A 21,511-nucleotide genomic window follows, 5' to 3' on the forward strand; every position below is an offset into this window, starting at 1 on the left:
CAACATGGAACTAGTTGGCAAAACCAAAATGTGGTTTGCGGAGTTGTAGCCGCAATATTATAGAGTTGTGTTTAAACAGATGGGTTTGAACCTGAGAGACAATAGCTTATGGCACAGCCTTCCTTTCTACAAAGACACCTTTATGACAAGCCAAGTGGCTCTCTATATGTGAGAGTCTGTTTTGGGTTCATATTTCCATTTCTTTGGTCTTGCTCCAGAGTTATGTTATCTAAACTATTGTGGCTTTATGTTAAGTTTTCATATGTGGTAGAGCCAATTTTGCCCACCTTCTTCAAGAGTGTTTTAGCAGTCCATGGCATATTTGCATTTCCATAAAGACTTAAAACTAATTTGTGTAGTTCCATGAAAAGAAAACCTTTTGGGGTTTTGGTTGGAATTTCACTGAATCTATAAATCAGTTTGGGGAGAATTGAAATTTTTATAATATGAGTTCTCTAGTCCGTGAATATGTTATGTCTCTTCATTTATTTATATCTTTAATTTCTCCCAATAATGTTTTTTAGTCTTTATGTAGAGGTGTTGCTTACTTAGCTTTTGTTAGCTTTAATCCCAGATACCAGATATTTTTATATTATAAATAGTATCTTTAATTTTTTTCACTTCATTGTTTTTATTTTGAAAATTTTTAAACATGTATTTTCTTTATTTTTGAATAGTTTGACCTCATTACACCGATCACCAGATTCAGTAATTATCAACATTTTCTTCATTTGTTTCAACAGTCCTTGATGAAGTATTTTAAGGGAAATCTTTTTTTTTTTTTTAAAGATTTTATTTATTTGGGCGCCTGGGTGGCTCAGTGGGTTAAGCCGCTGCCTTCGGCTCAGGTCATGATCTCAGGGTCTTGGGATCGAGTCCCGCATCGGGCTCTCTGCTCAGCAGGGAGCCTGCTTCCCTCTCTGTCTCTGCCTGCCTCTCCATCTACTTGTGATTTCTCTGTCAAATAAATAAATAAAATCTTTAAAAAAAAAAAGATTTTATTTACTTATTTGACAGACAGAGATCGTAACTAGGCAGAGAGGCAAGCAGAGAGAGAGGAGGAAGCAGGCTCCCTGCCGAGCAAGAGAGCCAGATGCAGGGCTTGATCCCAGGACCCCAGGATCATGACCCGAGCCAAAGGCAGAGGCTTTAACCCACTGAACCACCCAGGCGCCCCAAGGGAAATCTTAAGTCTCTTATCATTTCACCTATGTATACGTAAGTATACATTCCTAGAACATATGGACATTTGATTTATAACCATAATTCCAAGCCATATTCAGATTTTCCTTTTTATTTCAAAATTTACATTTTACTGGTATGTTGGTTGGTATGTTCACTTTACTTTTAACTAACAGCATACTAGGACTTAAATTTTATGTTAAGTAATTATTAAAATATTAGCCTCTAAAATATTAAATAATAAACAATTAAACACAGATTTTTCCAGTCATGTGAACTTTGCATTTCTTTTTTAATTTTTAATTTTTTATTAACATATAATGTACTGTTAGCCCCAGGGGGTACCGGTCTGTGAAACTTTGCATTTCTAAATTCATTATAGTTTTTCAACATCATCAAAATTGTGCTGCTATAAACCTGTGTAAACAAAACCATTCTTTTATTTGGTGTCTTCTATATTTTTAAATCTAATGTGCAACAAAAATTGTCATTCTATAATTTTTTTTTTTAATCTCTGTATTTCTCAGTATTCCTATTACCGAACACATCTTTCAAGAAGTCATCGGTGGTATTAAAAGCAAGCACATTTTTGTGTTACATAGTTTTTGTTTTGGTTATCCCTTATAACCCTTTTTCAGCATAAATTGTTAAAATATAAGAAGAAGGTGCAGTTGTGAATTTTTTTCTTTTATCTTTGTACAGAAACCTGTCTTTCATTGCGGGTGGTTCTCCTTCCCATACAATATTCGTGGGTCTGTTTCTAGGAGAGGACTGTGGGCAGTGGGCCATGGAAACTTCCTAGAGTTGGTATGCTAGGCTGTGTCGTGTTCACCCACCAATGTGAGAAAATCCCTACTGAAAAGACAGTGTGGCAACTTTCCTGCAGGCACGTTATACTCCTCACAAAGATATTTGACAGTGACTAAGGAGTAAGAGTCTCTATGTCTTTCCCAGCATCTGGAGCAAGGATGAAATTATTAATTCATGGTTTAAAGGACTAAAATTCTTTCGGGCCAACAAGAATTAATAGAAGAGGATTTTGCATCTATATTTTAACTTAACCAATAATAATTGGTGGGGGGCTGGGGTCTTAAAAGTTAGATCTTATTCATTAGTAACAAGTATTTGAAAATAAATATGACAGCCTGATATTGGGTGATTTGCCTGTGTCTTATTTCTCCTCCCTTACCAGCACCCCTGGGGATCTCACTACAGATCAGAATGGCTCAGGGATGTCTCACCTGCTGGGATCACTGCTATTTATACTTATTTAAACACAGAGTTAGAGGATGTTTAAGTTCATATTTAACTCTTTCAAGTAAATGTAGATGTTTTGCTTCTTTTGATCAATATTGGAATGTAAAGATACAAGGAAAAGAATGAACAATTTTACTGCTTCGGTTTAGCTGTTACATAAGTCTTTTTTCCGGGGCGCCTGGGTGGCTCAGTGGGTTAAGCCACTGCCTTCGGCTCAGGTCATGATCTCAGGGTCCTGGGATCGAGTCCCGCATCGGTCTTTCTGCTCAGCAGGGAGCCTGCTTTCCTCTCTCTCTCTGCCTGCCTCTCTGTCTACTGTGATCTCTGTCTGTCAAATAAACAAATAAAATCTTTTAAAAAAAAATAATAAGTCTTTTTTCCTTATAATATCAGATTAACAAATTTGAGGATCAGCTCAGTAGAAGTATCTTGGGGGGAAAAAAAAAGGAACTCTTTCTTATATGTTATATGTAGAACTAACTCAACAAATACCAAATTTGGATGAACATAAAAGAGAAACCAAACATCAGAAAACCCCAACTGATGGAACAAATTACCTAACCATGAGCATCTTTTTTCATAAATCTTTGGGTGGAGGCAGGGAAAGTTTATTCCTCTGAATAATGTGCAACTTTATGAATTATGTCGAAGTACACAAACTATAGCCTGTTAAAATTATGGTTAGAAAGACCAAAGAGATGTAAAAATAAATTCCTCGTTCCTTGGGGCGCCTGGTGGCTCAGTCGTTAAGCGTCTGCCTTCGGCTCCTTCGGCTCCTTCAGCTCGGGTTGTGATCCCAGGGTCCTGGGATAGAGCCCCACATCGGGCTCTCTGCTCAGCGGGGAGCCTGCTTCCTTCTCTCTCTCTGCCTGCCTCTCTGCCTACTTGTGATCTCTGTCTGTGAAATAAATAAATAAGATCTTTAAAGAAAAAAAAAAATTCCTTATTCCTTAACCTATAGTGTCCTTGAACATATAAAAGGGACTAAGTTACAGATAAGATACATTCTTTTTAAGATTTATTCGTTGTCAGAAATTTTACCTCATAGTTTGTGATTATTTTCTCAAGCTGACTTAATCTAAATACAAGTAAAGATAACTTTTAAGGAAATGAATTTCAAAATGAATGCAAAGGCAATAATCTAAATATTTAGTCTAGTTAGGAGGTTCTGTTACTAAGGTACATACTGTATTGGTACAGTTGACGTAGTAATTGTAGTGTGTATAGCAAAAGATATAGAAGATTGCTGATTACAAGTTTATGTGAATAGAATTAGAAGAACCTGATTTTCTCAATCTGAGTGAAACATTCTCATTATAAATTATTTATTTGCTTTGAATAGTTAAGAACCTGTACCAGAAAAATGAACTTGAAAACTGCTAACCCAAATGGGGGAAAGTTTCTTCTTATAAAATGAATGTAGAGCATATAATTTCTTGGAAATTCTTGCTTAGTAGTTATACTAATCTAAAGCTGTTCTAATGTTGGGTTCAAGTGCTTGGGAATGTATCCCCCAATAAGCTTCACTCTCGTTTTATTCCAACCCTTCTGCTTGTCCATAATTTAAGCAGATTTGTGGCAATGGTCAGAGTTCCTAGGATTAAGAAAGCTCTACAACAAAACAACCACATCAGATCTAAAAAGCTTTCTATTTTGGTTTTCTGCTCTTTTGGCTGACTATATTTCTCTGAAGAAAGGTTTGTCGATTCTTCTGTTTAAAAAACAGTTGAACTGGTATTTGCAATGCAGAGAAGGATTGGTGTACTCTGGGCAGATGTAAGAAAGGATTCTTTTTCCACAGACCTTAAAACTGTATTTTTTAATATACTGTTCAAGAATCAAACATTGATTTAAAACCTAAGAAGTAAATACCTGTTCTAGCATAACTTGATTGCCCATGAAGATAATGAGGTGAAATGACAGATGCACTGTTCTATGTAGGGCTTCCAGTGTTTAGTAGAGAAAGTAACTGACCAGTAAGTGAATTGTAGATCAAGGGACGGCTCCTTTTTTTTTTTCCTGAAATGAGGCAAGTTGCCCTAAATGTTGTTCATTATTTCTACAGCTGGAGCTTCATTAACAAGTACAGTTGGAATAACCAGGGTGTTGCAGACACAGAGGAACTAAGCACGGCAAGCCTTTCCGTAACAAAGAAAATAAAAGAATTCCTGTGTAACAGGCTTCCACACTTATCTGTGTTCTGTGGTACTGTTTGAGCTGAACTAAAGCGTCTGCTACGTCAAGTTGAGAGAACAAACTCAACATGGCGTGAAATTACTGCACAGCCATTCACATTCATTAGTGTTATATTGTTACCAGCCACAGGCATGACTGGCTTTTGCATGAATAATAAAATAAAATTCTACTTTGTGAATTTTACCTTAAAACACTGCAAGGCACAGTACTAACCTTGGGCCAGGAGTAGTAGAGTCAAGACCAATAGAAGTCAGAAGTTGGGAAGAAGTAGTGCTATATGAGGCCTGGGGAAAGGGCCTTGTGTTAAAGCAATTTACTCACTTTTTTAAAACGAGTATTTATGTGTGGACTAGCTATTTGGAGACGTTAAAACTATTAAGCTACCATTTGGCAACCATCATAGTAATAGTTGACTCAGGCAAAAATCATCAATGGATGCTAAAGGTCGTAAGTCAAAGTTTGATGAGGAATAGAACAGTTACACAATTACCAAGGGAAAAAGGAGTAATTTTGCAATGTGGCAACCTGACAGACACCTCATCCAAGTGACCAAAGTTAATCACCACAAACGGGGAAAATTGACATCATGTGCCTCCTAATATGTTCACTGAGAAGACTTCACTTCTGTGAGTTATTCCTGTTAAAAATGCCTAATCTGAATCTAATCATGAGAAAACACCACACAAACCCAAATTGAGGAGCAGTTTACAAATAAGTGGCCTGTACTCTTCAAAAATGGCAGTGTCATCAAAGACAAAGGAATGCTAAGTAACTATTCTACATTAAGGAAATCTCAAGAGACACTGGCAACAATGTGTGGTCCAAAATTTTCCTTCCTTCCTATTTCATTGACATTTTTGTCTTCTAGTCTAGTTAAAGAAGTGGTGTACTGAACAGGAAAAAAATACTTTTAACAGTCTGAATGTAATACTATATCCAGTTTCCTTCTTATTTTATGTTTATGTGTATTTTTAGGCAATGTTGTAGATCTGTTTTGGGTTTAGGTTGTTTTTTGTTGTTCTGTTTTTGTTTTTAATATGGGACACTTCACAAATATGCATGTTATCCTTGTACAGGGGCTGTGCTAATCTCTGTTATGTTCTAGTTTTAGTATATGTGTTGCTGAAGCCAGCACTGGGTAGGTGTTTTTTAAGCGTTAATCGCCAATGTTAAGTTCAAGTTCAAGCTATTGAAAACCTAAAAATTATAATTCTTAATTTTTTTATCAGATTTTTAGTCAACAGAAGAAGAGTCCTCATGCTATTTTTTTTTAAAGATTTTATTTATGTATTTGACAGAGAGAGATACACCGAGAGAGGGAACACAGTAGGGGGGGTGGGACAGGGAGAAACAGGCTTCCCACTGAACAGGGAGCCCTGTGTGGGGTTCAGTCCCAGGACCCTGGGATCATGAACTGAGCCTACTCCAGGCACCCCCTCATGCTGTTTAAATAGTAGAATGCACCATTTAAAAGTTTTCATGAGCACTTAGGAAGTAAATGATCACTAAGATCACAAAGATGAATTTATAAAGAAGTCATGGTATTCGTAAAGAAGTTTGGTATAGTCTTTAGACAGGTTAGTAGGTAACAGGAATGCTTCGTTTTCAGGAAGGCAATTTGATAAGTGATTTCTTGTGGACAAGATGAAGAAATAAACTAGGTGGTTGTAGTTAAATAAGTAATTCAATAATAATTGGATGTTAGGCTCATAGATGGTTTCTAGTGTTGTATCTGTTGTAGAGATCTATTCTGTCCTGTTCTAAGTTTTAATAACTTGGATAAAGTCATTGATGACCTCTGGAACAGACTTCTAAATGACACAAATCTGGGCAGGATAGCCAAAGCATTGGGTGACTGAAACTGGCTGGAACTGAAAGATGATAGTAGCCGAGAATGACAAGCAGGAATCAGCAAAATAAATTTGACAGAAATAAATTCTACAAGGACAACCAGTCGTATATATTGGGTGGAAGGAAAAGAAACGTTAAGATAATTCATGGAAAATCACTTATAAAATGGTCAGTTGGCCATATTTAACATTTATTGCTTTGTTTCCTTTCACTATTTAATATGTATCATTTGGGTCCAGTGAGAAAAATGGAAACCATACTAGTATGTCAAACATAGGGAAATGTAATTCAAGGAATTGGTTATACAAGTGTTAGAAGACTAAAAGATTTTTTTTTAAAAATGGGGGGGGGGGACACTGAGCTATTAAAGAAAAACTACAGGAGGCACAGTTACCATACCAAGAGGCTTATAAGAAGCAAAAGGGAAGAGGTCTTCATAATCTAGAAGCTATGGCCCTAAGTTGACACTTGGACTTCTGAGGAGGGGATACTGTTCAGCTACTGGTAGGATTGAAATCCATATTACTAAAAGATGTTCATTTATGTAAGAAGCCAAAATAAGTAAATTAAGTCTGAATTCTCTATGTTTAACTAAACGAAATGACATCTGAATGAACATCTCTTCCATCTTGAATTTGGTTCCAAAAATGAAGCATAAAACTAATTGGACTTAAGTTGTATTAATCTGTACTCACCCCTCATTTTTAAAATGGCTTTACCACTAAAACCCTCCTACCTGAGATGAATTGTTAAGTGACCTCTCAGAAAAAGTGTTTATAAAAATTTAGAGAAGGATTAAAAAAAAAAAAGCATGGCAATTAAGTTGGATGGCCAAAACATTCTCTTTGATTTTAAGTGTGTACTTGTTTTAAATCTTCTTTCTCACTGTTACTTTTAAACATTAAGTGGATTGAGTAGTCTAAGATAAAGATGATTGTCATGTTCTGAAACATTGAAAAACAAAGCTTGGAATTGATTTCTTTTTTTTTTTTTTTTCCTTCTCCCCCAAATATTGCTTCTTTAGGTCAGTAACAGATCCAAGAGATGGAAAGAGAGTAGCACTCAAAAAGATGCCCAACGTCTTCCAGAATCTGGTCTCCTGCAAAAGGGTCTTCCGGGAATTGAAGATGTTGTGTTTTTTTAAACATGATAATGTAAGTGAAGTTGATGTTTGAGATAGACTGTTTCCTATGCATGCTTAATTGTATTAGTAGAAAGCAAAAGAGAGTTAAAAAGGGAATGTGTAAGTTATTAAGTTTAGGTACCTGAGACAAATTAGACTATTTTTTGTGAACAATGAGCAAATTTATGTGAATTCTAAGGTGTATCAATCAACAGATAAATATTAATTGATGTAAAACAAATGTTAATAGTTAGCTGAGGAACGATCCTAATATTAAACATAAAAAGAGTGCAGTATGTACTATGAGTGATTTAAGTGGAAATAATTGGTCCCTGATTTTTTTTTTTTAAGATTTTATTTATTTATTTGCCAGAGAGATAGAGTACAGGCAGGCAGAATAGCAGGCAGAGGCAGAGGGAGAAGCAGGCTCCCCTCGGAGCAAGGAGCCTGATGTGGGCCTTGATCCCAGGACACTGGGATCATGACCTGAGCCAAAGGCAGCTGCTTAACTGACTGAGCCACCCAAGCATCCCGGTTCCTGATTTTAAATGCTTTATTCTTAACTTTTAATATTTTAAATCAGAGATTAATATAAAAATGTAGGGAAACAGTTTCTTTTCTTAAAAACCAATATAGCTGTTAAAGTAACATAGGTTAGCTTATTTATGGCTGTGTTTAGAGGATACTCATGGTGTACTCACTCATGATGAAGAGAATCACTGTGGTTTGAGAGATAGTTTCTCCTCAATCCCGAAGTAAACGTTTGATACCTCTAAAACTTACCTGGGGATGTTATGTTAGCATTAGACTCAAGTTTTCGATTTCATGTGAAAAGAAAAACTGCCTCACATTCTTCATCTGGTATTCAACCTATGTTATTTAAATTGCCAAAATAAGAACTTTATCAGAAATACAATAATTACTTGTGAGTCTGACTGCTTGTTTGCCCAGGAACTTTAGAACTTTGGCCAAAGTGTAAGTCTCACTTTAAGAGAGAAATTTGGAAAAGTTTGAGGTGTTTGGTAAAACTAGGAATATCAAATAGATAGGTTTATTTGAAATTCCTTGCTTTGACATATTTCATTTTATTGATTACTCCTCTGACATCCATTTTCCTTAAACTTTGTTGAAAAAGTTATTGCTATCTTCCAGTCAATTGGAACTGCCTAAAAATTGGTTTCAGTGACTTTGAAAATACCACTCGAGTTGCTAATTTATGACTGATCCCTCAAATTTTGTAAGTGATTTAGAAAGGTATCTAGTGCTTGCTTAGTTATTTCTTGAGTTTGAGTACCATCCCAACATCAAAGAGGCCAAACCTTATTTACACTGTTAGAGACTCAAGTAAAGGTATCCATGGTGAAGAAGTTTTTTGAAGGAGGGAGTAGTAATTTGCTTACTAAGGATTTCAGTGGTTTATTATATTCGGACCTATGTTGGCTTCTTTTATAAAGGAGGGATGGTATAATAGGCTGCTATCTATATATACTGGTATTTTTGCTCGTGACTCATTCCTATAAGTAACTAATTAAGTTACAAAGGTGGTGTCAGTGAGTAGTGTAAGAAAAGAAATAAGTGAAATTCTTGAAAATCATACCTATCAAAACATAGTAACCAATTGGAGCTCCTGAGCTCTCTCATTAAGTGAGTGCGTATGACTTGTGTGAATATTCAAAAGTGAGACAGATGGTTAGTGATGAAGATGGTATGGCACCACTGTTTTATAAATCATGAATTTATGCTGTGCTCTGAGATCTCCAAAAGCTCCTCAGTGCCACATACCTGGTATGTATGGAATGCCAGTCCAAGAAGCAGCTGGTATTTGATGTGGTTAAGGCAAAAAATGTCTATTACGTCCTGTATAGAGGCAGTGAGACATCATGTGGAGGATACAAAACAGGTTTAAAATGTCCTATTTTGAGGAATCAGGTATTTAACACTTATTACTGCGTGTCAGGATGTGTGGTAGAGGCTTTCCATACATTAATTCATTTAATCCTTAAAAATCTTGTCAGATGGGGTTTGTTATCCTTACTTTGCAAAGGAGAAAACCAAAGCTTAGAGTTAAGTAACTTGCCCCAGGTCAGGGTGGCACAAGATTGGAGTCTGTCTTGCTTCAGAGCCCATGTTCATTAATTCAGAAAACATATATTCTGTACATCCTATATTCCTAAACTATTTAGCTTCTAGGGCTTTCTACCCTTAAGGAGTTTAGTAATGTGAAGAATACTATGATTACAGTGCCCTGGGGGGACTGCTTGCATGGTTAAGTATTAAGGCAAGACGGCCTGTTTTATGTATGGAGAAAGCTGGGCAACCAAACCTAGAAGTATATTACAGTCATCAAAGGTGATTCTTAAAAAGACGAATTCATGGGTCTCATCCCAGACCCACTAAATTGGAATGTCTGGGATTGAGGCCCAGGGATCTGTACTTTTTAAAGCTCAGGTGAATGCTGCTACACAAGTACCATAATATTAAGGAAAAGAGAAATTGTTGTAGACTTACAAGCTCAGAGATGCTTTAAATATGGAGAAGATAAACCTTAAGATGAGCCTTTTGAGATTAAGATTTGATTGAAAGAAGGAGAAGAGAAGAATGTCATGATGAAAATGGCATTTAGAAAAGATTACCCTGGCCATTGTAGGAAGGTTGGATTTTAATTTGGATGGCATCTAATGTGTCAAGGAATAGTTACAGAGCCCTCGGAGGCTTTGATTTTTCTTTTGAATAGAACTTTCAAAGTCACTGTATCAGGGGCGCCTGGCTTGCTCAGTCGGAGGTCATGAGTTCAAGCCCCATGTTGGGCATAGAGCCTACTTTAAAAAAAAAAAAATCACTGTATCAAATTCATTGGTTTTAGCTGATCTAACTGATTGAGATATATACACACAAACTTTTTTTTTTTTTCTTAAGGATGCATTCACCTTGATACAGTAATGGGTTTAACTTTCTAAAGGTTGTTGTTAGCTAGGCTTATCACCAGAGTCTAGTCAGAATTGGAGCTATTATAAAAGGTGGCAAAAATGTTGTCTACTTTACCCATCTATGCACTTGTGCATGCGTTTATGCACACACATAATTGCATATTATCAGCATGGTGAAGGCATGATTGAAGGGGTTTTGTGTTTGGTTTGGTTCTGTTTTGTTTTCAGTTTTGTGCTCCTTTGAGAATCTGATAAAAGCTATGCATCCTCTTTTAGAAAAGTGCACATACACATAATATTTATGTCATGTTAGGCTTTCGCTAGTCCTCTAAAGCCCATTCAGAGCCCCCTTAAGGGTCCACTGATTCCTGCAAATATCCCCTGCAATACAAATCTGGGGCTTTTTCTTGTCCTTAGGCAGTAGCACTAAGTATACAGTAGGCAATCAATCTATCTGAAGAATGAGTAAGTAAATGGAAGTGACAGAAAAAAGAAATCTCCCAAGTCTGGCATGAGAACCTCAGTGATCTCTCTCAGAGTTACTTTTTCCCAGTCTTTTAATTCTGGAATACTCCAGAGAGGTAGAGAAGACAAAGAGGAGATAATAGAGCCAAAGAAGAATGATTCGTTTTTCTTTGTATAGTCTGACCTAAATCAGGGCCTTGGGTTCATAAGTAGGATAAAGAATCATATCAATATGAGGGCGCCTGGGTGGCTCAGTGGGTTAAGCCGCTGCCTTCGGCTCAGGTCATGATCTCAGGGTCCTGGGATCGAGTTCCGCATCGGGCTTTCTGCTCAGCAGGGAGCCTGCTTCCCTCTCTCTCTCCGCCTGCCTCTCCATCTACTTGTGATTTCTCTCTGTCAAATAAATAAAAGAATCATATCAATATGAGACCAACAGGACGCTTCTCTGAATGCAGACATGCTGTTTAACTGCAGTCATTATTAATGCTAATGTTTCTGCTGCTGAGGAGAGTAAAAAGGCAAAGGATGCTATAGACTGGCTTACTTTTCATGGATTTGGTTTTGTTTGCTCTGTACCTAAAATTTTGTGGTACTGGGCAGATTCTTGATGTATTCAAAATAATACATTCTTGTATTCATGAATCATAAAAGTCAATTCGGTTAATATGCATGTTCTCTCCAAGTTGAGCTTTATATTTAATGATATACCAATCAAAAATCAGCAGGATTTTATATATATGTGCGTGTGAGGAAATTGACAAACATTCTAAAGTTTGTGGAGATTGAAAAGACCTAAAATACTCAAGACAGTCTTGAAGAAGCTGGACAAAGTCTATCTCTTAACAGATAAATTAATTCAAAATAGATTATAAACTTAAATGTGAAAGGTAAAATAATAAAGCTTCTGTAATAAACATAGGAAAATAATCTTCATGACTTTGAGATATGCAAAGATTTCTTAATGAAACAAGTGAAGCATTAACCATTTTATTTATTTGTTTTTTGAGAGGGGAGCACAGGCAGAGGGAGGGGGCATCTTAAGCAGGCTCCGCACTCAGTGTGAAGACTGATACGGGGCTTGATCTCACCATCTGAGATCATGACCTAAGCCAAAATCCAGTTTAACTGACCTGAGCCAGCCACCCAGGCACTCAAAGCTTTTAACCATTAAAAAAAATAAATAAATAAAATTTGCGGACATGAACAACATTAACCTTAAGAATTAATGCTCATCAAAAGTTAAGAGAATGATGGGGCGCCTGGGTGGCTCAGTGGGTTGAGCCGCTGCCTTCGGCTCAGGTCATGATCTCAGAGTCCTGGGATCGAGTCCCACATCGGGCTCTCTGCTCGGCGGGGAGCCTGCTTCCTCCTCTCTGCCTGCCTCTCTGCCTGCTTGTGATCTCTCTCTGTCAAATAAATAAATAAAATCTTTAAAAAAAAAAAAAAAAAAAAAAAAAAAGTTAAGAGAATGAAAGGACAGGTCTTAGACATATATTCCACAAAAAACTTGTTCCTAGAGTGTATTATGTTAGGCAATTTTAAAACAACTATGTGAGAAAGACCATTAGAAGTAACTATTTTACTTGACATTTTTTGAACTGTAAATTCTGTATCTGAACATCATTTATTTTATAAAGAGCTTCTTTATTTTATAAAGATTGGGGAAGGGGTAGTTCCTTTGCTAAACATGGGATTTAATTGTATTTTATGAATAGTTAAATTTCTAGTTTTTATATTTAGGATTAGGATTATTTATAGCAGTTGTTTTATTGGTAAAGGGCTAAGAAGAAGAAGCCAGTTTTGTATTGCATAACCAATTTATAGTGAATCTCAACATCACAGAGGTTAAAATTCTAAAAAACTGCCACCATAATGGGCTTTTTGTCCAGTTCTTAAAAAGATTTGAGACACTGTTTGGTAATGACCATTATTGACAGATGTATTTTAGTCCATTTTTTTTTAATCAGACAAGTCGGCTTGCTTTTTTTATATTTGAGATTCTTTGAAGAGTTGGTGGTATTTGGGGAATACTTTGACTCTTTAAATCAAGAACTTTTGCCCATTAGTAAAAGACTTAAGAATTTGACAAAAGAGGATAACCAAATGGCTAATAGGCATGTAACAAAGTGCTCAAAGTCATTAGTCATCAGAGAAAGGTAAATTAAAAGCATGAGATAATAATATACCCACCAGAGTGGCTAAAATCAAAAAGACTGACAACATCTACTGTTGAAAAGAATGCAAATCAACTGAAGTTCTTAACATTGCTGGTGAGAGTGTAAATTTCTAAAACCACTTAGGAAAACTGGCAATTTCCACTAAATTTAGGTAAATACACACCTACCCAATGATCCAGCATTTATATTCTTTGGTATACTCCAGACAAATCATATATCCTCCAAAAAACATGTACAGGAGTGTTCATGGCTGCTTTATTCATAATACCTAGAAATTGGAAACAACCCAAATGTCTGCCAGCAGACAGTGGAGTGTCTGGATAAGTACATTGTGTTATAGTCCATTCACATGATGGTATAGTACACACCAATAAAAAGATGAACCACTGATCTGCACATCAATAGGGATGAATCTCATAGGCATGACAGTAAAGGAAAAAAGTCATACACAAAGGCTTCATTTTTTATGATTCAATTTGTATGAAGTTCAAGGACAGGCCAAAGGAATCTGTGGTGATGGAAATGAGAATAGTGGATACCTCTGAGCAGGGATGGGATTTGACCAGAAAGGGACAAGGGGACCTTCTGGGTTGTTGAAATGCTTAACTTCTTGATCTAGATGTTAACCATGAAGTAAAAATCCATCATATTATATACTTTGTGTAAATATTAATCAGATTACATACTTGGCAGCTGTATTTTACAACTTTTTAAAAAATAGTAGTAATTACATAGTCTTCACCTTAAAGAACTTAAAATCTCTTGGGGAGTAAGATTGGGGAAGGGGTAGTTCCTTTGCTAAACATGGGATTTAATTGTATTTTATGAATAGTTAAATTTCTAGTTTTTATATTTAGGATTAGGATTATTTACAGCAGTTGTTTTATTGGTAAAGGGCTAAGAAGAAGAAGCCAGTTTTGTATTGCATAACCAATTTATAGTGAATCTCAACATCACAGAGGTTAAAATTCTAAAAAACTGCCACCATAATGGGCTTTTTGTCCAGTTCTTAAAAAGATTTGAGACACTGTTTGGTAATGACCATTATTGACAGATGTATTTTAGTCCATTTTTTTTTAATCAGACAAGTCGGCTTGCTTTTTTTGTATTTGAGATCCTTTGAAGAGTTGGTGGTATTTGGGGAATACTTTGACTCTTTACAAGTCAAAGTCTTTACAAGAGTCCTCCTATTTACATCATAAGGCTAATCTCACACACTTGATTCCCACAAATAATGGGGTTATAGAGGGACTCAGGTTATTTAAATAGGGAGTCAGGCATGAAGTCTGGAGTTTGAAACTGGTACTATTCCTTCTTACTTATTTATATCATTTCTGAGATTCTTGGATCATTTCTACTGATCTAAGCACTGGTTTTGCACCTCTGGAAACACTGTGGAATGCCATCCTCTGATAAACATTTTGAGATAAAATAACAGTAATATAAAACAACAGGCATTTAAAAAATTCCAAGCAGAATTTAAAATATTGTACCTTTGAAGCTAACAATCACAGCTAAATGCTTTAGTGCAAATGTCTGACCCTGTTTTATATGGCTTCTCTACAAAAAGCCTCATCAAATCTGGAATAAGAAAGCCTCATTCTTCTCCATCAAGGTTTAAAATGTATGGTTGTCACTTTCTCTAGATAACCTCTAATTATAGCAGATAGATTTGAAGTGTAAAATAGCTTTGTCTAATGGACGCTGTCACTCATTGCATTCTGGTTTCCTCCAAGACAGGATGTGTGTTGTTCAGATACAGAATGGAGAGTCCGAAAGATGTCAAGTAAAACACTAATTTCTGTCTTCCTCAAACATCAAATATTCATGTTAAAAATTGTTCTATCGCATAATCAGAAATGAATTTGTGTGAATTTGTGACACTAGCTAATTATAGGGTTTTAAATTTATAGAAATGAAATAATTTATCTTTTATATGTTAAAAATTATTTTTGAAGAAACCAAAAAATCTGTTATCTTTCATTTATACCAAGATTCTAAGTATAAACATTTTAATTCAGAAAGGAAGGATCAAGATTCTTTATAAAGCATCTAAACTATTTTCAAACTTTCATGTATAACTGGTTTTAAAGTGAGTGAAGACTTTCATTACAGGAGGTTTTAGTTTAATTTAGAATTTTAAAGTGACAAATGCTTGGCTGAAAAAAAATGAGCAAAGGTTCTTCCACATGTAAATTGCAAGGGGAAAAGAAAAAGAGGAGAAATCTGTAGGTTAAAACTTAAAACACAAATCAACCGTAATATCTAAGTCTTATTTAGGTCCTAACTTAGACCAAAAATTAAAAAGAAAAAGAAAATTGTAAATTTCAGAACTGGATATTTGATGGTATTAAAAAACATAATTTTTAGACTTGATAATTATATTTTTTAGAAGTTTTTCTCTTTGGGGCGCTTGGGTGACTCAGTGGGCTAAGTGTCCGACTGTTGAACTCAGGGTTGTGAGTTCAAGCACCACATTATTTAAAAATAAATAAATAAACAAAATTAAAGCTTTCATCTTTTAGTGATGCTTACCAATGTATGGCTGAAATAAGTTTGCTCTTTGCTTCAGAATTATATAGGGAGAGTGGGGGTATAGAAGCAATAATAATTACATACGTGGATTACTAAGACTGGGTATTGATTACATGAGCATTCTTGATACTGTTCTGTCTACTTTTGTATGTTCGAAATTTTCCATAATAAAAATTTTTTCTTTAAAAAAAAAAAAAACCTTAGCTAAAGATAGAAAATTTGAACTTGTACCATAGTTTATTTCCTGTTAAAAATTTCTTCCCTATTCTTTCACCCTCAGGTTTCTTATTAGTTAGGTAGGTCAGATTCTTCCATGTGAATATCATAGATGGGACTTAAAAGAATAGCTGGACAGCTGGTAGGGGAAGTAGGCCTATTTGTTATGTTTCAAAAGCAGAACTGACTTTGTCAGTATGCTGCTTTATAAAGGACTTGAATTTCAGATGCCTTAAAGTCTTTCCACCCTGGTGACTTCTTTTTTTGTACTTGGAATAAAATCCAAAATGCTTAACAAAAATTTAAAGAGATTTTTATGTGATATATCCCCTGCCTTCCTCTTCTGTTTTATCCCAATCTGTTTTCCTCCCACCCTCTATGTTCCATAAGCACTGGCATTTGTTTCTAGAATTTGCCTGGTTCCTTCTTGCTTCAGTGCCTTTACAGTACCTACTCATTGCCTGGCCAACTCCTATTCGCCCTTCAACTCTTAGTTTTCAGGGAAAAAAGATTTTTTTTTTTTAAAGATTTTATTTATTTGAGAGAGAGAGAGAGAATGAGAGACAGAGAACATGAGAGGAGAGAGGTCAGAAGGGGAAGGAGACTCCCTGTTGAGCAGGGAGCCTGCCGTGGGACTTGATCCCAGGACTCCAGGATCATGACCTGAGCCGAAGGCAGTTGCTTAACCAACTGAGCCATCCAGGCGCCTTTCAGGGAAACTTTTGTCCCCATTCCTCTTGACTTTTTCCCTTCAAATAATATATATCATAATTATATAGTTGTGTAACTGCTTGTTTCTTTAAAGCCTTCCTCACTACTAGTCATGAGAGCAGGGGTAGTATCACTTTTGTTTATCAGTATAACCAAAGAGCCTACTATGGTGCCTGCCAGGTAGAATGTACTTGGTAAACGTTTTTTTTTGTTTGTTTGTTTGTTTGTTTGTTTTAAAGATTTTATTTATTTATTTGCGAGAGAGACAGTGAGAGAGAGAGCATGAGTGAGGAGAAGGTCAGAGGGAGAAGCAGACTCCCCATGAAGCTGGGAGCCCGATGCGGGACTCGATCCCAGGACTCCGAGATCATGACCTGAGCCAAAGGCAGTCGTCCAACCAACTGAGCCACCCAGGCGTCCCAAACGTTTTTTGAATAGAGGAGTAGAGAAATGAATGATAGATGTGTTTCCTCATGCTCTTAGAGCAACACTGATTGTTAAAAATAATGGCGTTTCAAAACACTTGCCATGCAGCAGTCTGGTGGCATGTGGTAGAGCCCAGTTGGCCCTGTCATTTTAGTTTAGATAGAATTGTCTTTTACATAGTAGTTTTACAAACCCATCTTATTGTTTAGGACTGTAACTTGACTGATAAATTTAGTTAATCTCCATGAGCAATTGTAACTAAACCTTACATCATTAAAAAGTTAATAGCATTTACTTGCATTTATGTCATATTTTGCTTCCTTTTTAGTTCTCTAAATTTGACTTTTTTTTTTTCCTTTTCTCAGGTACTCTCTGCCCTTGACATACTCCAACCTCCACACATTGACTATTTTGAAGAAATGTATCCTAACCAGGGAATGTGAAAGAAGGGGACAGTATTAATTTATTCTTCTAGCACCTTTGGGGGTTCATGCTTTAAGGTGTATAAAATCTCATCCTTGCAGAGGTGGTTGAGTACCTGGAACCAGGTAATTTTGAAATCCGACAGAGCAGTATTATCGATGTATCCTGAATTGTGATACCATAAAATGGGACTTTGGAGCACATTTTTTTACTTAATCTCCACACAGTCTATGAGATAGGTTATTACCATCCACATTTTGCAGATGAAGCCAGTGAGGCAGCTATGTTGTATGGAACTCAAGAAAGTACTCTTGTTGCTATACAACAACTGCCTGTCAGTTAAGAGGATAATACTGCCCTTTTTTTCTACCACTTGGTCTAAGGTGAAAATTAAAGAGATAATGTAAGTTAAATCCCAAGTTCTTTGGAGTAATAGTGATGGTGCTGGTAATAGTCATTACTTACGTAAGTTTTTAGCAGATGCCAGGCACAATTCTAAGTTATTTACACATACAAGTTTATTTAATCTCTATAATAACCATCTGGGAGAGAGACTTTAACTGTTCCCATATTACAGAAGAGGAGATTGAGGCACAAAAGATAAAAAAGACTTGACTAAGATCACAGACCTTAGTAGATATTGAGATCGAGGTTCAATTCCAAATGGTGTGACTCTGTGGTCTTTATTTCAACTCCTACATGATTCTCTCAGGATAGAGGCTTTACCATTATATTACTACTGTTAATATGTAAAAATGGTATGTAAGGTATCATGGATGATAATAAACTCTAAAATAATGCCTAGTATTAACTCCTGGGACTGTGCATGAAAATAAAAAATTGGGACATAGGTTAGCCCTAGGAAAAGCATCACGATTTACCATTCTGTATTTAACTGGGTAAAACTTGGAGTGAAAGACAGGGAGTCCTAAATCTTTGAATTCAGTGAGCTCAGGACACTAGTTTATTGACCCAAAACTTGTTATTAACACTAGGCCTATGACTTAAGAGTGGAAACCAATATGAAAGCAGGATAGTTTTTCAGACTTAGCAATGAGATTAAAAATCTCATTCTTGCACAGGTGGTAGGTAATTCTATACTAGACAATTATCTTTGATAATTTCTTTAGTAACTGGGAACAATTAAGAGCTTCCCTAAGGGAAGGAGAATAGCTAAGCTGACTGGGGAATTGGGAAACGTTGTAAGGTGATAGAATTATCACTGATCAACACTGCTGGAATATTGTGATCTGATAAACCTAGAGCTCTTGAATGCTGTAACCCTTGGTGATATTTTAACCCATGAGTCTTTTACGGAATTAATAAAGGCTTAACTCAGTGGACTTGGGGTGCACCAACCTTGCACTTTCAGAGAAGGGACTGGGTCTTGACCAGCTTCTGGATAACAAGAGCGTCTTTGTATACCTGAGATCTTGGGCCTGGTCAGATAGTTCTTGACATATGCTTATTTAAAGAATTGAGGAAGTTCTTTTCTCCTCTACTGTAGATCAGAAGTAACAACTGAGGAGAAAGCATTGATGATTTCATTTCATAGACTTCCTGAAAATTACCAAGGTAGGGAACTCATGGGAGTGGAGCCATACTTGTGTCATTCTTCCAAAGTAACTTCCTACACCTGGCCAGGAGTCATCTTTATCCTTTTAGTTTGCTGGAAAGGAACCTACATGTTAGAAGCATTCCTATGAATGTGTAATGCTGTTTCTACCTGTTTGGAATTGACGTTGCTGACAACAAACCTTGAAATTAGAAGAAATCTTCTTTATTAAATAAGAATTTTATTGGGCTCCTGGGTGGCTCAGTGGGTTAAAGCCTCTGCCTTTGGCTCAGGTCATGATCTCACGGTCCTGGGATCGAGCCCCACATCGGGCTCTCTGCTCAGCAGGGAGCCTGCTTCCCTCTCTCTCTGCCTGCCTCTCTGCCTACTTGTGATCTCTCTGTCAAATAAATAAATAAAATATTTTTTAAAAAAAGAATTTTATTGTATTGTAGGTTGTGTCACGGGTCCCCAAAATTACCCTCAGGTTCCATGATTTGCTGAAAGAACTCACAAGATCCAGAAAAGGTATTCTAACCATGGCTACAGTTTATTACAGCAAAAAGATACAGATTAAATCAGCAAAGGAAAGTGGTGCATAAGGCAGAGTCCATCAGAAACCAGATACAAAGTTCCAATTTGGCCTCCCCATAGAATTACACAGATCTTGCTTAATTTTCCCAGCAACAATATATGACAACACAGATAAATGTTGTCAACTGGGGAGGCTCACTTGAGCCTTAGTGTCCAGGGTTTTTATCAAGAGGTCAGTCAGGTAGGCATAGAGCACCCACAAGGGCTGACCTTAGTTACTCAGTCTCCAGCACTCCTCCTCTTCTACACCCAGAGGTTAAACTAATACAGCTGGCCCAAGGCCCCAGGCAAACAAAAACAGGTGTCACCATAAATCATACTGTTAGCATAAACTGTCTGATGTGACCAAATCCCCAGCTATACTAAGACACTCTTATGAGGCAAGACATTGCAAGGGCTCAAAGGTTATTTCCCAGGATTTGGTCCTGATTCCAGTCCTAAAGACTTTTGGAATGTGTTGGGTTTGGGTAGCCTACATCTGCTAAGTTAACCCTTGATTGCACCTAGGCCATCTGTGAGGAAAGAATGTTTTCGAATAACAAATTGGTGAATATGTTTATATATTAATAAGTGCCATATATATTTAGATTCTCTTCAGTGAGCACTTAGCTAATTTGTAATATCATTTTCTGTTCTATAGTTCAAGCATGAATTGTTTATATCAGGCATTAATTCTATATACTTGGGTTTGTCATTCTTTTAAAAACTTTGTGTGCTTCTGTAAGCTAGGAGTTCTCAATCACGTATTAGTGACCATAATTGGAGTCTGGGAGATCCTTGATTGATTATTATTTCAAATACTTGCAGAGCAGAGGGAAAGTTAGCATAGTTATAGTTTAAAACCGTGAGTAGCATAGATAGTGTAGTACCTGTTGGTGGCTTATTTCAGCCCATTTTATTAGTTAGCATAATGTTTCTGTGCAGTTCCTCTCTCCAAAATTGTTCATGAATGTTGAATTAAAAGACCTTGTCATAAGTATTTGTGGAACCATCTGGTACACCATTTACTTAAATGTTTTACTTTCTTATTTAATTTTTTTACCTTCAGGTTAAAAAATGGACACCTGTTGTAATTAGTTAGCTACAAAAGAGTCTTTCAAACCTAAGCCTCAAATATTCTTTTTTTCTGTTGTATAATTTTTAGCTATAGATAGAATAATGCACAGAAAAAAAGGTGTTTTATACTGGTGGTGCTATTTGGAAAACACTGAAACCTTTCAACAAAAAAAGGAATTGTTCCTATAGTTGCCCCAGGATTATAAAGACTTTGTAGGAAGGCAGTTATTCATCTGTGTTAGCAGCTCCCTCTGTAGTATCTCAAAAACATGGCATACACATTACACACGGTTTTAGACAGTGGCTTTTTTTTTTTTTTTTTAAGTTAGAGGATTGTTGTGTCTTTGCAGATTTTAGAATGGATAATATTTTGAGTTTTAAATGTATGATCATGGAATTGTGCTTTGAAGAAACTCTTGAGGTCTGTTTGAGGCTCTGTCATTTTAGGTAAGTTCTAAGTATGTTGCTATTCTAATGGATGTTCTACTATTTAGTTAGTTGATAAAGGAATCAGTTCATAGAGTCAAAAATATATATTTATCATATTATTTAAGTCATTAAAAGGAAATAAATAATCTTAAACAACCTTCTATTATACATACAGTACCATTTATTTTTGTACTTTTTTCTAAGATTAAAAAATTGTGCTGTTGTATTTCATATGTAACTGTTACTACAGAAACATTTTAAGATCTCTTTACACTGATTTTAAGATTTTATTGATTTATTTCATAGACAGAGATTACAAGTAGTCAGAGAGGCAGGCAGGGAGAGAGGAGGAAGCAGGCTTCCCACTGAGCAGAGAACCCAATGCGGG

At 36.2% G+C, this 21,511-nt stretch overlaps 1 protein-coding gene and 1 non-coding gene across 2 annotated transcripts in view; one reads left to right on the top strand and one right to left on the bottom strand.

Moving 5' to 3' along the window:
* Positions 1-21,511, top strand: part of NLK (nemo like kinase) — a 174,601-nt gene that overhangs the window by 90,988 nt on the left and 62,102 nt on the right. Inside the window, exons 2-3 of the mRNA XM_059378513.1 lie at positions 7,511-7,640; positions 17,432-17,487. Coding sequence (XP_059234496.1) covers positions 7,511-7,640; positions 17,432-17,487 — 186 coding nt within the window. The remainder of the gene's footprint in view (positions 1-7,510; positions 7,641-17,431; positions 17,488-21,511) is intronic.
* On the bottom strand, positions 5,667-5,770 carry LOC132004595 (U6 spliceosomal RNA). The gene has a single exon (XR_009400556.1). It is a non-coding gene; the product is annotated as a U6 spliceosomal RNA (small nuclear RNA).

This window comes from Mustela nigripes, chromosome 16, assembly GCF_022355385.1.
Source record: "Mustela nigripes isolate SB6536 chromosome 16, MUSNIG.SB6536, whole genome shotgun sequence".
In the NCBI taxonomy this organism is placed as follows: domain Eukaryota; kingdom Metazoa; phylum Chordata; class Mammalia; order Carnivora; family Mustelidae; genus Mustela; species Mustela nigripes.